Source organism: Buteo buteo, chromosome Z (assembly GCF_964188355.1).
Source record: "Buteo buteo chromosome Z, bButBut1.hap1.1, whole genome shotgun sequence".
In the NCBI taxonomy this organism is placed as follows: Eukaryota; Metazoa; Chordata; class Aves; order Accipitriformes; family Accipitridae; genus Buteo; species Buteo buteo.
Window position 1 is genome coordinate 81,545,769 of NC_134204.1, and position 17,075 is coordinate 81,562,843.

Sequence of the window (17,075 nt, forward strand, 5' to 3'; positions counted from 1 at the left end):
ACTACAGAATTTTCTTCCAGGAAACACAGAATTTTAAAAAGAAATAGTGTAACAGTTAATTTTACATTGTAGGCTGGAAAAATGTGTGGAAGCTAAAGAAGAACTAGAGGCAGATCTTTATAACAGGTTTATTTTGGTGCTGAATGAGAAGAAGGCAAAGATAAGAAACTTACAGAAGTTGTTGAATGAAGCTAAAGAAGCTAAAGAATCTGCAGTAGGTGCCAAATGTACAAGGTATTTCTTAATTTTTCTGACAGTTCTTCCTGGCTAAGTGCTTGGTTATCCAAAACAATACTGTTAGTCATGAAAGCAGAGGATTCTTTGTGTCATCACTGCAAAGAGCAGCATATTGCTTTGGATGCTGTAGCCAAGAGCTAAATATTCAATGAATCTGTCCTCTTTTTTTTTCTGTTGGGCTGCAGTTGATTTTCCAATGAGAGTATGTCCCTGCCATTTCCATAGTTGGTACTTTCATGTGCATTGTCCCTGAATTCTTTCATTCCGTTTGTCCTTTGGGAAACAAAAATACCTAAATTGAAATGTTTTTATGTGCTTTTTATTTCAAAAATATCCCGAGAAGATTAATTATTCTAATGCTACAACACAGCTTAATTTGTTTGCTATTTTTGTCCTGCTTTTTTATATCTTAACTTACCTTTTTTTGTCTGTCCTTGTATATGAATGCGCTAAGCTGTTCAGCATGGGGACTCTATGTTGATGTGTATCAGCTTGCATTTCCTAATAATTATAAATTCTTTGCAGAAATAATAGATGGCAAAAATGTGATTTTTTTTTTCCTTTTTTTTTTTTTTTTTCCCACTAGGGTTAGCATAGCCACCACTCAGATGGCTACAGGGAGAGAAAATGACTATGATGGCAACACTGATGAGGAAAGTGAAAATTTAACACAGGCCTCATTACCATCAGGTAAGACAGAATGTATTGTCTTTGGGGAATATCAGAGACAGGCCAATCACTTTATGTGAATAAACCTTAATGAAGACAAAATACTACCTGACAAATTGCTCTGTGACAAGCCAACCTGCAAGCCTTAAAAATATCTCTCTTGAAGCACAGTATAATACTGGCATTTTTAAATTAGAGAGAGGAAGTTTAAAAGCATGTTGCACAAGTGAATGTACTGTCATTTCTTCCAAAATGACAAATTACATACTTTGCAGAACTAATGACAGTCCAACAGTATCTGAAGCATCAACAATTCCATTTTAAATTCTAGGAGTCATGATGTGTATGCAATGATTGCTAAAATGTAAAATGTAGTTCCTGACAGTTTCAGTAGCCTTTAAAAAGGGGAAAGAGAGGAGGTTTAATGGCTATAAAAAGACCCATGTGCATAAATAGAATAAAAATGTATTTATAGCAGAATTAATTTTAATTTGTCAGTGAATTTCTGGCCTCATGAAGGTGCTCATGAAACTTAATTTGGCTAATTTTTCCAGGACTAGAGACTTGTAAAGTGTGTGGGATACAGCAACTGTCCATACTACAATACAAGATACTTAACTGTGAATCATATAAATTTTGGCATATTTTGGCAAGCTAGTAGGAATATGCAGGACAAATGCTATTGAAGTTTTAAAACTGCATTGACACTTGCATATAGCTATTGTAAACTTCCCATCAGGTCTGCAAAGTTTGCTATGGATTCTCTTACTGGAGCTTTCTGTTTCCACCACAGGTAAAGGTACTCAAGAGAATAACTCGTTACAACTGTTTACTGTGCATACTGGGAACCAGAAGTGTTCAAGGCCTTGATACCAGTGGTATTCAGCTTTGTAACTCATATGAGCCTGTTTGTTGAGGACTTTATAATATAATATAAAGTAGGCAGAGCTTCAGACAGATTTAGAAATTTGCCATTGCAGAAAGAAATTATTTTGTATTGTACTATGCTCTTCAGTTCAGAAATCTTTGCTTTCAAGTGGTATTTGATCAGTTCAGACAATATGAGGCGAAATACTTCACATTTAGTGAAAAGGCAAGGGGAGTGGAAGCTGTTGATTCTTTTTGCTAGATTCAGTAGGACTTAATTAGCACAGTGAGAGTTTTCAGACAGATGTATATATTTAAAAATAAAAACAAGCCCCCACTGCCCTACTCAGGCAATCATGATGGACTGGACTGATCAGTGTTATAGGGAAAAAATAGCAACTGTATTTTTATTTGAGTTGTAAACAAAACTGTGCCTTCTGTTGCCTTTGAGGGATACAATACTCAGGATTTTGATCGTGACTAGAGAGTTCCTTCAGCTGCAAAATTTGCAAATAATATGAAGACTATAAGCTTAATCCTTTGGGTAACACACTTAAGTTTTTCAAGGTAATGGTATTCTTGAGCCTGCACAATGAGTATCAATTAGGTCAGTTGATACTCTTCCTGTGTACACAGCATTCTCTTTCCATAGACAATAGAAAAGCACAGATAGGAACTGAATATCTTGGGATGGTCTAGGATTTTCACATTCAAAAAGAGTTCTAAGGTGTACTGCGTCTCTGTGAAGAAGACAGTGATTCAGGGGTGAGTGACATGAGAGGGTAGTGAAGCTCATAGCTACTAATACAGAGAATGTTTGGGTTTTTTCTGTTTATCTGTAGTTTTCCTATCTCTTAGTCCAACAGTACATTTCTTTTCCTTTTGGATTTGGAATGTCATAGTGTGGGTTGCAGAAGTCAATAAGAATTAAAGGGTTTTTGAGAATGTTTTAGTAGATATTGGTGAAAGCCACAATCAAGAGAGAAGATCATAATTTAAAAACTACTTTGAAGGAAATAATTGAAGGCAAATATGTATACGGACACATATACACATATTAAGCATGCGTTTGTATGTGTGCATGTCCAGAACTTAAAAAAGCAAGAAGCTGATGCTGGTTGTCATAAATAAAAAGTAGGAACTGCTGGAAATGGCTGAAGAAAGCCACATGATATAAAGACAGAGAATCTCAGGCCAGGAGGTAGAAGGCCAATGACCAGTCTTCAAGTCAGTTGAGAACATATACGCAGTTGTTACTGTGCAATGATAAAAAAAACCAGTAGTAACTGAAAAAGAAGCCATGTTCAGTAAGTGCTTTTGGTTTGCATTTAGTGGGGAAAACTATGTGTAGTTGCATCATAATGTACTTCTGTTCTAGCAACTAAGGGGGACATGAAACAGGAGCTGTGAAATGCAGACATTTTAAAATTAGCCAGTCAGAATATGTTGAACTGCAGAGTTTAAAAAGCTGCCTAGAAATTTTTCTTTGCTACCAGTAATTGTGGGGAGGTTTCTTCCAGAATTTTTGGGGCACTGAGGGCATTCCAGGGGATTTGGAAAAAAGCTACTAATATTTACCAAAAGAAAAAGTAAATTAAATGGAACATTCAAGTATGAGTGTATCAGCCTGGTGTTGATCTGATGCAAATATTGGAACAGGACTCAATGAAGAAAAATATTAAGAAAAGGAATAGGAAAGGTTAATTCCAGTCTTTGTAAAGGTACAGAAACCAGAAGTTGAAAACTAGGTACTCATGTCTTCTGGGATGAGATTACCAGCTGGCTGATGAAAGTAAAATTAGTAAAGTAATAGACTGACTTCTGTAGGATATCATGCTGCACCACATTTTAATCAAGAAATTGGAACATGGAAATTAACATAACACATGGTAAATAGATTCTCAAATGAGGTAATATGTCTGTCTCAAAATATAAATGGAAAGTTATCAGTCCTTGTATCTGAGGAGTGTGAAATTGAAGATGTGTATAATGTATATAAACCAATTTGTGTTTTGTGATACACCAACTATAAACAAAACATATGCATTCTAACACAGTGTAATGTGATGATTTCCAGTCCTTTGACAGCTGTGCTTCACTTGAGAATACCAAGTGTCTCAAGCTTTGCTTTGCCTAGCTCCTTCTGCCACAGAAAGCTGGGTGCCCCAGGTGGACCCGTCATCTTCCCCAGGTGGACCCATCCAGCAAAGCCAAGAGCTACTTGGACAATTTTCGTACTCTGCTCCACATTGCACCCATTCTGGCACGGTGGCACTGTCCTGCCTGGCCTTGTGGGAAACAGGCTTGGTCTTAGCCCAAGTTAGTTCAGTTGGTCTCTCTCTGACCTCTTATCAGTTTATAACTTCCCAGTGCTATCTGACTCACCTGATAGGGAACCACTGGTCTAGAGTAAGGATACACTGGAAAATATAGAACATGTAGAAAATTCTCTGAAGCAGCAATGACTTTATTTAAGAAAACAAAAAAAAAAAACCCAGACATTGAGTGTGAAAATGAATAAGTGGATTTGCAGTGTTAGGGTAAAAGGGACCAATACATGATTTGGCCCCGTGATGCAGTGCTGTGTCAAGTTTGGACATCAAGAATTGAAGGAGAATATTAGCAGGTTGGGGATGATAAAATTGTGATAACAATGGAGGGACTAGCAAATGATTTAAATGAAATGCTGAGAAGTATCTTAAACAATTGTTGTTTTCATGGTCTAAAAGAAACTACATTGCAAAGTGAAGTGATGGTAGATGGTCTTTCTGTCCAGCAGATACAGGTGTTTAATGAACTTGAATAACTGGAACTTAACATTAGACAAAGACAAAAGTGGGATGTTATGCCTGACAGGATAATTAACTGTTAGAACAGTTTGGAGCAGGTTATGATGGGTTCTGTCCATCACTGCCAGTGTTGAAATCATGATGGCATGCTTTTAATAAAAAGACAAGATCTTGTTTATATAAGCATGAACTTAAAAGTAATATACAACCTGTTATGTTGGGCATTGCAAATGGCTTTTACTATGACAGCTTTTCCTCTATAACAGCAGATGAATCGCAGAATAGAATCATTTCTTGTACCTTTACAAAAATGAGTTTACTTGTGCATGAATACTCAGTAAGTCTATCAGGTAGGTTTTCAACCTCTGCACAGCAGGTGATTACATTTATTAGTTCAGCTTCAGATAAATTTTGTGTAGAGGTCTTTTTTCTACAATAGCAGTTAAACTGTAACCTAAAAGTTTACCTAAAAATTTATGGGTTTGGCACTTACAGTACTATTTGTAGACATGATTTATGGTTTACTTTTTGACAGCAGTTTCTACTTCATAGCTTAAAGCCAAAATCAACTGAAACATGGTAGGTTTTGTCTCTAATCTACATACTGATGTAGTTAATGCTTTGTATTGTAAAAGAACAAATTAAAATTGAATTAGTAGGTATTTCAGTGTAAAGCACTCTGGAAAACAACTGATGTGTATGAGAAGTACAACTTTTAGACATAGTGCAACTTCTATAAAAATACTGTATGTCTTTCTATACAACAGCTTTGCCCATCATGCCATGAGCATGGGGGAAATTTATTTGACATATTGGTTAGGATTGTGAATGTGAGATTGAAAAACGCACAGAATTCCTGCTTTCACTGCAGTTTAATAAATTCTTAAGCAGCAGCTATATAGGATGTGCCAGCTCCTTGTAAACACTGGTGAGCTCCTGTTTGAGAGTTTCTGCTCTGGAAGGACAGGAAAGGAATCTTCCTGCTGTTAAGCAGTTCTTCATGAAAGGGAAAGTGTGAATGTTTCTTGGAAGCAGGGGGAGGTTGCTTTTGGTTTGCTTTGTTATCTGTTTTACTGCAGGATTGGTATGATTCTAGCTGAGCCACCAAAACCAGATATAGTTGTTGCTTTCGCTACTGGTACTTTGGCAAAGTTACAGCAACTTTGCAGGTGCCTCACAGCTGAGACTGCTGATGTGCCCTCTCATTGTTTCACTTGCATCTAGTCTTGCACTTCAACTCTTTAAGCAAATATGTGATATTTTGTTTAGCTTGACTGGTCTAGCATTTTTAGGGCCATCACTTTTGATTGGAACCACTAGGTCCTGTGATAGTAGAAAGAATGATACACACACACAGATGAGAAGCACCTAAAGCAGGCTTGGAAAGATTACAGTGAGATGTTGATTGGAATAAGACTGTATTTCTTTTCATGTTCTGTTGCCAACAGGACCTGTTTTTTTAAAAAAAGGGGAAAAAAAAGGCTGGAAATTGCCAGTCTGTATTTCTCTTAGCCCACAAGAATAACTTGGTGACTCAGCATGATGCCTCCACACTGATGCAAGAAATTTCTGTCATTTTAGAATGCAGAAACCCTTATTCTGATTAAGGACAATCCAGAATGCAAGCCAATTGTTGCTGATTCATCTTGCTTCTGCTCATTGCTAAATTTTACTTTTTACTCTAGCTATTGTTATTTACTCTAGCTATTGAGCCCTTTCTCCTAGGGGACCTAAAATGACAGTATGATTATCAAACTTAAGAAAACATCATTTGATGTCATGATTAGCAATCATGCCTTTGTTATACAAACGAAACCCTTTTATTAACTGAAAAGTACTTCAGCGGTCCATATGTCAGGAAGCTTTTAAAGCAGGAGTAAGGATTGGGTAAACATTCATCCTTTCTGCTTCCTTCCCTGGAGCTTGAAAGGTAGATGAAGGGTAATAGTTTCCCTCTTCACAGTGTTGGAAGATGACCAGAGAAGAGAAGGTTATTCCTCTTCCCAGGTGTATGACAAAACTGCAGGGAAAGATGTTATATACTGAAATCTATAATAGATATGATGGATAATATAGTAGGTAGAAGATAAGCAATGGAAGAAATTATTTTACAATTTAATATTGTTATTTTCAATTATAATGCTGTTATATGTGGCTACCTGTAGACAAAACAAGGCTACTGGGCACCAATCTATAGTCAGCTTTCTTTGTCTCTATTTTGTTTTCTCTTGCCCATGAATTTGTTAGTCATATTTCACATTGAAATCAGCGGAAGTTACTGCTCCTTGGGGTAAGGAAGGATCTCATGATCTGGCCTGTTGGATTAAATGAAATTTTATGTTCCGTGTTTTTTGCCATATGTCTGGAAATATTCTATATTAAGTGAATCCTCAACCTTTCAACGCTCATACTTTTCTACATGTTTGATGATGAGAATAGATTCAAAATTGGTTCTAATAAACTCGCTATAATGCCCAATAGAAATAAGAGCAAGCACCTTGCCATTTTCCACTGTTTTACTATGCAAATGTTCTCATCCCCTTTATTCAAGTTCCTGCCTTGGGGATTACATGTTGTGCCTTCAGGAGGCTATGGCCCTTTAAATTTAATTAGTTCTCTTGTGTAGTCGAAACCACTGATGGCTTGATACTGCTGGTTAATAAGCTTTGATCAAACTTCTTATAAAAAAAATGCCTATTATAACAGCACCTGTTTTAAGGAGTTTTAGAACTGGCCATTTGAATTGACTTCAGGCTTAAATTATTATTTTATTTTTTTGTCAAGCTATAATTGGAAATGGTTCATCCCAAGGAATAATCTCATTACCCTTTCCCTTAAAGCTGTAGGTACCTTTTTTTCTGAAACTTGATATTGATCCTTTTTTGATGCTTTCCCTCTGTGTTATACTCGGTGCCATGTTCAAAATGCATTTACAGTACAAATATCAATGTTTCATGTCCATTTAAAAATCCTGTTATGAATATTGCACTGAGAGGGATTAATAAGGTATTACTTAAAAATATTACTGTGAAAATTACCAAAGCTGCTTATACTTCTGCATACTCCTTCTTATTGTATGTGCTTCAGTACAAAAAGTAATGTGGCTGAATGTCGTTGCCTCTAAATGAGTCATTATTTATTCAGTGACTTGATATAATAATGGTGATATAATCATAATGGGTTTATGCTTTAGTAAAACTGTTGCAGATTACTAAACTTGGTGGCTGATCAAATAAGTAGAGTACCTAATGACCACACTACAGGTTAGGTGCAACAGCATTGACTAATACAAAATTTAAAAATGTTATTGTTGTATTATACACATATTACTAAATGTTACATATAAAGGAACATTATTTCCTTGGTGAGCTGTAAAATTTTTTGAAGTCTAATTAAAGCTCTGCTTAAATTATCAAATTAACTGTCTTTATCAGATTTAAGTTAAATTGTATGACTCCGATTTTAGAACCATTTCCAGTCCAGGCTGGAAATTGCAAGCTTAATGTAGTTCTATGAATACTGTTGGGTTTTTTCCTCCACTTAAAAACAAGGCTAGTTTAAACAGTTCAGCCCTGTACATTTAGAACAGAGGTGGAATTATGTCATGTTTTTTCTTTGTGTTTAGTATATCCATGCAAAGTGGAACAAATAACATAAAGTTCTAGTCATTAAAACAAAATCAAAATCAAATCCATTAATGAAGCAGTACCTCTACAAATTTTATCTTCTTCCATGAACAAACAAACAGGTTTTCCCCCTAAGGAAGCAAACTATCTATACGTTTGTACCTGGCTTGCTGGAGTTCTAATGTTCCCTCTACTTCTCTTCAAAATATGTTGTACTTTGCTATGGCTTGAGAGCCTAAAAGTATTAAGCAGCATTAGGCAGAGATAACAAATCCTCATTGTATTTATGTGGAGTACCAACATGTTCCTATGGGACACATAAAGGAAATGTAGAGCCTCCTTCTGTTCTTGCTCATATTTCACACCAATGTGACGTGTACCCAACAGGCTGTAATTAGAGCAGAGCTGGACATAAATTCTGTGAGTCAAGGCACTTCTGCACTGAGCATGCACATTCTGATACTGGGTTTCCTTTGCAGAATCCTGTAACTTGGCCATCTATAAGACAGCACTAGTTTGGTGGGACCCTTTCTTTGTTTTCTCTTCTTCATGAACTACAGAAGACCTATTTCAACACCCGTTGGTTGAGAATGTAATTCATCAGTTGTGAAACTATAACATTAGTGGTGCTGGAGTGGTGCCACGAACAGCCCTGCTCTGTTTCATCTTCCTTCAATAAATAGTTAAACAATAACTCCTTATCAGGTAAATAGGAAACTTCTGCCAGTCATCAACAGTCTACCTGGGGTAATCCCCATTCTAACACTTTTGTTTGTTCTTCTACTTTTAAGTCACAGACTCTGTGTGTATTTGTTTAGTATCCAGCATAATGGTCCTTTTGGGATCTGCTGTAATTATAAGAACTAGCAATAATTATTATTCTTATACCAAAATATGCTTCAATACAAGTATTATGGACCACAGAAATTACCGAATGCAATGTACAGTGGCAACAGTGCTTTATTTTTATCTGTGCAAACCTGCCAATGAAACCGCTCTACCACAGTTTCATTATGAACTTCATGCCACATGCCTGCTCTAAACAGTTCTTTGAGTTGCAGGTCATAAATTCGTTTTCCAGAAGGTACAGTCAGAGGTTTACTTTTCCTGGGGGTTGTTTTGGAAAGGTAAAACAGAGCCAGACTCTCCCCTCCCCTTCCCCTCCCCAATCCCTCCCCCTTTCCCTTCTCTTTCCTCCCTCTTCCCCTCCCCTTCACCCCCTGCTTCCCCTGCCCCTTCCCCCTTTTTTTGGTAAAGGATATTTTACTTTATTATGAGTGTTATGGTTTAATTGCTTTTAGTGTAAATAGTAGTCAGGTTTAATTCAATGGGAATTTTTTATTTTGCGTTCAGTTCACACCATTTATTATGATAGTTTTCTTGTGCATGTTTACAAGGCTAGGTATTTGCTTTTGGTGTGTGGATGGTTTTATATAGACATGTAATTCAGAGAGGAAGAAAAGGCATCAAAAATATTTAAGTGTACTTCATGGTATACTGAAAACAAATAAAACAATTCACATGCAAATAACACAATGCATTTGTATTCCTTTCCCCCTTAGAAATATGGATGTACTTTAGAAGAGTTGATCTTGGGTTTAGCAGTATCAGCTCTTGGAGAAGTATCCTTTCATCAAAGAGAAGTATTGATTCTCGAGAAAAATAGTTCCTGCAGGGGTACTGATAGCACATTTCTGTAATCCTGAACAGTAGGATAAAAGCCCTTATCTTCAGCTATTGAATAGGCTGCGTATCAGTGGCAACCAACAAAGCCCGGATACTGCAGATTCTTGCAGACCAGAGAGTCTTGTCAGCATTCATTTTGCTGGCATGACTTGAAACCTGTGGCTGTTACACTTTTTATAACAGCTCTTCTCACTTTAAGGTGAATATTTTGTAGGTCGTCTTCTTAAACTTCATGTTTCATGTGTGTTTTGTCATGGCTGGTAGTGACTCAAGTAATCAAAAGTTTCAACTGCTGTTTACCCACACTGATTTTTTTTATTTTTTTTTGTACAGTAACAAGCTTCCACTTCTGAATTTTGAATGTTGCTTTCTCTCTAACAAAATGCTGGAAGGGCATTTACTCTGGCCACCTGTGTAACATTCACTGGAATACTTATCTTAATTACTTCCCAACTGTATTACAATGTCTCATTTGAGCAAACAGCCTATCTTGATTTAAAAGCTGGGTTGCTGAAGACAGCACTATAACCTATGGTTGTTTCCTTGATTTATTACTTTTCTATGCTAAAGCATGCATCCTTGTTTTTAACTTGAAATTTTCTCAACTTAACTTGACACTGTGAGTCTGGTAGGTCTTTGCTAGATTTAAGAGTTGGTTTCCCTGGTTGGGTTTGCTTCCTGTAGCCCTTTTTTGTTTCTTCAAACTGAGTGAATACTTGATTGGAAACATAGTTTACGTCTAAAGAAATGTCAACATCTTCATACTACATAAAATAAGAATAGAAAAGGATTTTATTTTCTTTTAATCCTTTAAAAAGCCTTTAAAAAGAAGGTAATCCCTTTGCTCCATGACATAGAAGTCATGAATGTAATATTCCCCTAAACTTTTTGTGTTTTTTTCTTTTTTTTCTTCTTCCCTCCTTCTCTCCTCTTCTATCCTTGTTATTTTACTAGATATTTTTGTTATTTATGTCCATCTCAAGTAATAGGTGCTCTTATAAAAACACTTTCCTATTTGCCCTTTAGCTTTTACTCTTAAAATAGCACAGAGATCAATCTAAAAGATATTGAGGGCGAGGTGATAAAATTGTATTAGAAAAAGGTTACTTTAATAGAAACCCTAAATAATACCTCTGATACACAAATTCCACAGAAATCATTTGGCATGATGCCAGAATTCTTGGAAGGCAACTTTTTGTTGAGCACTTTGCTGGAAAGCTGAGAAGTTCCTTTTCATCTTTAGGATGAAAGGGTCTCCTGCAGGACCCTTTTCCTCAATCTGCGTAACACTACACACATCACATACGCAATTTCCATGCAGAATATTTGTAAAAACTAGCATTCGTAAAACTTAGAAGGGAAAAAATGGCTTTAAAATGCTTCAGAGACAGTAGGCAAATGACATCTGTAATTATTACTCCAGTTTTATAGTGCATTTTGCTATAATCAGCTTGTTTTTAAAGATTAACCTAAGCTTGTTGATTTATGCTCCTTTACGTACAACAGGCCAAATGATCTCATAAAGAAGCTATCAGTTACAAAGCCTATGTTCAAGGAGATTAAACGTTAGGTTACACACTCTGAAAGACAGCTTACTCACATGTGACCTGATGGAGGAGAGACATTTTCAAAACTGGAGCTGTCAGCAGCATCTTATTAGTTTTTTGACTTACTGTATAAATTTAAGGGAACAAAAGATATAATGCCAAATCAAAAGTATTGTAAACTCTGTCTTCTGCTGTTCTTAATTGGGTAGAAATTAGAACCCAACATATCTGAAACAGAGAATGTATTCTTTATGCTTACAAATGTCTCTTTTTATTTACATAAAAATACATACATTTGATTTATTTTACTCTGGTATGATGCACATAACCTGACAAATGCTAACCCCCTGTAAAGAGCAAAATGGTTGTTCGTAAGGTTCAGAGCTTTACATATATATATGGAGGAAGACAGGTGCAAAACCCACTCTCTAGTATTTTGCAGTATATGTTCCAAGGATCATTTTTACTGTAGTTAGATTAAATCTCTGTCTGAAACCTGTATGTTCAGATAAAATGATGATATCAGTCTGTGCATCCTGAATACAACTCCCCTGTCTTAGAAGCTAAAGATTTAACTTTTCTTTAAAAAGGGTAGATTTAAATAAAAACATGATCAGAGACGGATTAGTCTTTCTGTACTTTTCATGCCTAGTTCAGAAGTCTTTACCTAGTGACAGCTTTTCTGATATTCCTGTGAGACAGCAGTTAGTAGCTGTGGTCTTGATCACCTGGGACTAATCATCATACTGAAATCACTGGGCCTTCTTTTGTATTGTTCACAAATTTAAACTTAGAAATTCACCTTTCCCAAGATGGTGTCCTTGTAGTCAAGCTGCTAACCTTTTCTTCCCTTGTAGCTTATAAAAATAACATTAATAGTTCATTTATAACTCATTACCAATTCTGTCAGCATGTAAAAAGACACACTATCACTGTGTTCATACAAACAAAATTTGGATGCTCAGTGAGCTGTTTGGTACCCATTGTTCTAGAAATTTGTGCACACATTTGGATATCTAAATATAAATTAAAATGGGTGCCCATTTTAACTGGTGCCAGTCTTTTTTTAGGGAATGTGGGTTAAAATACAGGATTTAGCTCTTTGTGGAGATATCAATTATGTCCAAAATTAGCATAATTAAAATGAAAAAAGGTACATTAGCATATGTTTATATGTACCAGCATTTTGGAATATATTAAGAATATAATAATTTAAAATTGCCAGTTATTCCTTAATAGTATTTCTTAGCCTCTCTTAACGAAATATCTGGCTCAATTGTTTGAAAAACACAACCAAAACAAATCAGTCTGCAGTATTGATGTCCATGGCAGAAAATCGGTTTACTATGCCGATTTCAATTGCCTCCCACTTTACTGCCAGGGCATACCTTTGTTTAGTTTGAGAGAAGAGTTTATTTTTTATTTATTAAAAATATTTAACTTTCTTAGCACAAAAGTGAGTAAGTACCTCATTGGCAACTGTGCTGATAGCTAATAATCTCAAGTTTCAAGAATGACCAAAGTGACTTCCATGGTTTCATTAATTAATCAGTCAATAGCTTGGAAAGTTATTGCATGCAACCAATTCAAACAAGACCAAAAAACTCAAATCTCTTATGCTCAAACTTATGCAGAGCAGGCTGTTTGGTTCAGTTTTGGCCAGCTTCAGAAAACACTATGGCCTGAGTGGGTAGAACAGTAAATGCGAGTTGGGGAGGAGGAGTGGAGTGGAAAAATGTAGAATGCAGGAAAATGAGAGACTAAACTTAAAATAAAGCTGCATTAACACAAGCATTCTATGTTGGCGTAACTTCTCTTCCTCAGATCTGATGTCTGTAGATCACTAGAGAAAACTGCTGATACTGCACAAATCCCTGTTGAATATGCTTTTCACAGTAAAATACTGGTTTGTATTCACCACCACCACATTTTTGCAAATCAGAGGAGCATTTTGTGTAATTTTTATACCTGCCACCACATTCGTTTTCCTCATTCTCCTCTCACCACGTACCTTTTGCCTACAGCCTTGTCATTAGTTAACCCATTTATGGCAGTACATTAATTGTTGTCTCTGTAAGGAACCTATTTGTTTCAAATGGAGAAATAAACTCAAATTGTAGGAGGATACATCCTAGCAGTGCTTTGGCTGCTAAGCTCAGCTGTATTCCAGCAGCTGAGAGTTTGGAGTTTCCAGGTCTGTTTACCTGGCTAAACTATTGTTTTTGCTTATACAGTGCTGTCCCTAGATTTCCATCTGCTGATCCTGCAAACTGCAACTGTCTCCAGTGCAGTAGGGCAAAAGCAGTGCTTGTTTGGAATCAGTCATACTGTGAGCTGTTGTCTCAGTCAGGAAAAAATAGCTCTTTAATCTATAGCCATGAATTGAATTCTCACAAGGATACTCATTACTTAGGTTCCTGGGAGAGAAGGGTCAGGTCATGAGTATCTGATTGCCAGCAATTTCCTTAAGACCTTTCCTGGGAAACATATGAGGCAGGCAATCAGAAGGCTTTGGAGTAGGAGTTGAGAAACACTATGTGAAATAAAGGGGTTAACCTGTTTGTAACCTCCAGGAGTTCTTGCATAAGGGTGATGTTGGCATTCTGGGTGCTCTCAGTTGCTTAAGGTTATTTTCATTTTGTTCTACCATTTCCATGTATTGTGAATGCAGCTTATTTGCTGAAGACATCGAAGTAATTTAAAAGAAAATATGCAAAAACTTAAATGCAAAACAAAGCCGTTGTCTCTTCCCTACTCAACAGTTTACTTCATTACACCTCACCAAATGTTAACTCCTTTAGTTACACATAAAACTTGGTCTGTTTTAGGAACAGTATCATTAACTATATGGTTCACTAGTAGCTCATCACTCCTGCTGAAAGCATCAAAACATTTTATATTCAATCTTTAAATTCAAACAAGACTTTCAGAATTTTGATGGATGTGAAAGCTTCACTGCTCTGTCTTTTTTTCTTTAAGAGGTGAAGAGAGGAAGCACATTATAAAAACACTTAGTCACTTCCCTGAAATTGCCCTGTGGCCCAGGAGACATGGAAGGAGTATGTCCCACAGGAAAGGGTAGAAGATTTGGGACACATCTCTGAGAAGTGAGACACTGGCTTCTCGCATCATTGATAAGTGTATGCTAAGGGGAATGTAAATTAAGCAGGTAACAAAAATGTATGCCTCTGTATTTGGAACAGCATATGTAGCATTACATGACAGAGAACCTAACTGCTAGATTGTGTGCAGTAAGACGGAGCAGTCAAAGTGGAGTACTCTACAGGCAACCTTGGAAAAATCTCATGGAAATGCTTTTTTTCTAAAGCAGTTACATTTTGTGAACCACTGGATGTCCTTTGTTAATTAAGATACCTTGTTCTTGGGTTCCAGTGACTCCTGTTTTCTAAATGTGAAAGGTTTGCAGCATTTAGGGGGGGGATTTCCAGAAACACTGTGTTGATATGGGAAAGAAAAAAAAAAATGGATGTACAACATGAACAGGATACTTGGTAGTAAATAATTTTCTTGGCCAATTTGCTTTTAAAAAAAATCCCTCAAAATCCACAAAACAGAATTGTATGTGGATCTTCAATGCCTATGGTTTTTACCTGGCTGCATTTTTGGTGTGTAATTGCAACACAGCATATAACAGTTAATTTTATATTTAGTCCTAGTGCTAAACAAAGCTTAGTAACAAGGGCTTTTGTTTGACAAATGCCTCTCCATTTGCTGAGAAACATCAATTAATATATTGCTTGGCATCAGCTTTCATCTGCATCCAAAGATGAATCCTCATCCACTGTTTATTCTAACACTGGTCCTTGGTCCAAATTAGCATTAAGAGCATTCAGCTCATTACTTGTTCCTTGGCGAGAAGGTCTGTCACTTACTCGCAATTTGCTTTAACTGAGACTGTTTGTAGGCTGCCCGAAGACTCCGTTCCCTGATTTCCTCACTTGACAACAGCAAATCTGAGTCACAATTCCCAGTGCTCACTTGTTTTAAACCATGTAGCAAGGTGTGCTTAATAAACCTCCCTACAAAACACTGCTGCTTGTTTGTGTGGCTGCTCCATGAGAAATGAGCCTTTATGCAGGAGATTAAAAACATGTTGATACTTCTCCTCCAGTTGAAGCTGCTTGTAAATTATATCTGATATGATTTCAGTTCTGTTCAGCAAAAAGGTCAACTCAAATACTGTCACCTACCTTGATTTCAAAAAGGAAATTCTCACTGGCATAGCTTAGCCCTATTCCTTAAAATAAATTTATACTGTTATAGGTGAGTTATCGTGGGGCCACAGCACCCAACTTAACCGTCAACTGTAGGACTCTGGTTGAATTATTAGAGCCAGATGCTCAGGTAACTGGGTGGTGATTTATTACTGACATATATCAGTTAAGACTCTTGTCTTGCGTGTGTTAGAGTAGCACATAAGAGATGAGTGGTGGATTTTCAGGAGTATTACTGAAGAGGCCAGTTGGCTTACTGCAAAGCAATGGAAGCATGCAGCCATGGGGGTCTAAGGAGTTATAACACAAGCCTCACAAGCAGAGGAGGAACATCACTGAAGAGTATCCTCCATGCAAGAAAGTCAAAAGATTTGGGGGTAAATAGAGGAGAAAGGAGAAAAAAGTATGAATCATCAGTTTTTGAGAAAATGGTACAGGAACAGAAGTGACTTTACTGCTGATCTAATTGAATGCCTTTGGCTGTTGATTAAATGGCAGGGGAAGGGTGATGGTAAGTTAGGCAAACATCTGCTTAGCTTTTTGGTAATTATGGCTGTTGAAATACAATCACTTGGACAAAAAAGCTACAGTTGCTTTTATATTGGACAGTTTGATAGCTAAGACTTTGAGCCTGTGTAGAAAGCTGAACTGACACTTAGTGACGGAGCAGGTCTGCTTCTGACATGGAATTATAGAGAAGATAAGAAACTTGGGAATTTTTTGATAGATGTAAAATGCAGGTGGACCTTTAGATTGAATGAATTTTCAATCACTACACTATGCTGTCATTCATTTTCATATTATGTGCCCTATTTGTATTTTACTTTGTTGTTTTTTATGTCCCCCCATGTTTAAAACTATATCATTTACCAGGGAAATTTAGGAAAGTCTTCTCCCAAGCGTTTGTAAGCTCTGAGAATATTAACAAATTGCTAAACAAGCACAAACTGCCATCAAGGTACAGAAGCAAATTAAATACGCATCCTTTCTGGGTGCCCAGGAGGGATAAGCTCCTATTGTGCACTTAGCTTTTGCAGATGAAGCTTCTCATATGAGCATGTTTTATCTTTTCATCAAAGTGGGGAACAGAGAGCTGTGTTCTTTCTGGAATTTCTAGTTTATATTTCCAAGAAACAGTTGAGACTTATAGCTTTTAGGGAGATGTAAAAAGTGCTTTTGGCCACCAAAGACTTGATAAAGATTTTTGGCACTTGTGACGTGAATACATCTGTCTTTTCCCTATGATCAGAGATGGAGGTGGGTCATAAATGATGGAAATGTGATCTTTGATTTCCCACCTGCCAGCACCTAAACTGATTTTTTTGAGAAAGAAATGAAAGGTGTTGCACAGCTAACCATTACACTGAGCAGCTGACCTCAATTATTGCAGGCTGATGACATTGACTACATCAGAGCAAG

General features: G+C 36.7%; 1 protein-coding gene across 6 annotated transcripts in view; it reads left to right on the forward strand.

Moving 5' to 3' along the window:
• XRCC4 (X-ray repair cross complementing 4) overlaps nucleotides 1–17,075 on the forward strand; it is a 181,532-nt gene that overhangs the window by 84,750 nt on the left and 79,707 nt on the right. For 5 of the 6 annotated variants that reach the window (XM_075021427.1, XM_075021425.1, XM_075021426.1 and 2 more), the window contains 2 exons: nucleotides 73–234; nucleotides 824–927. In XM_075021427.1, the coding sequence (XP_074877528.1) occupies nucleotides 73–234; nucleotides 824–927 (266 nt within the window). Of the gene's footprint in view, nucleotides 1–72; nucleotides 235–823; nucleotides 928–8,667; nucleotides 9,704–17,075 lie in introns of those variants that run through there. The other variant, XM_075021428.1, reaches the window with a different exon arrangement.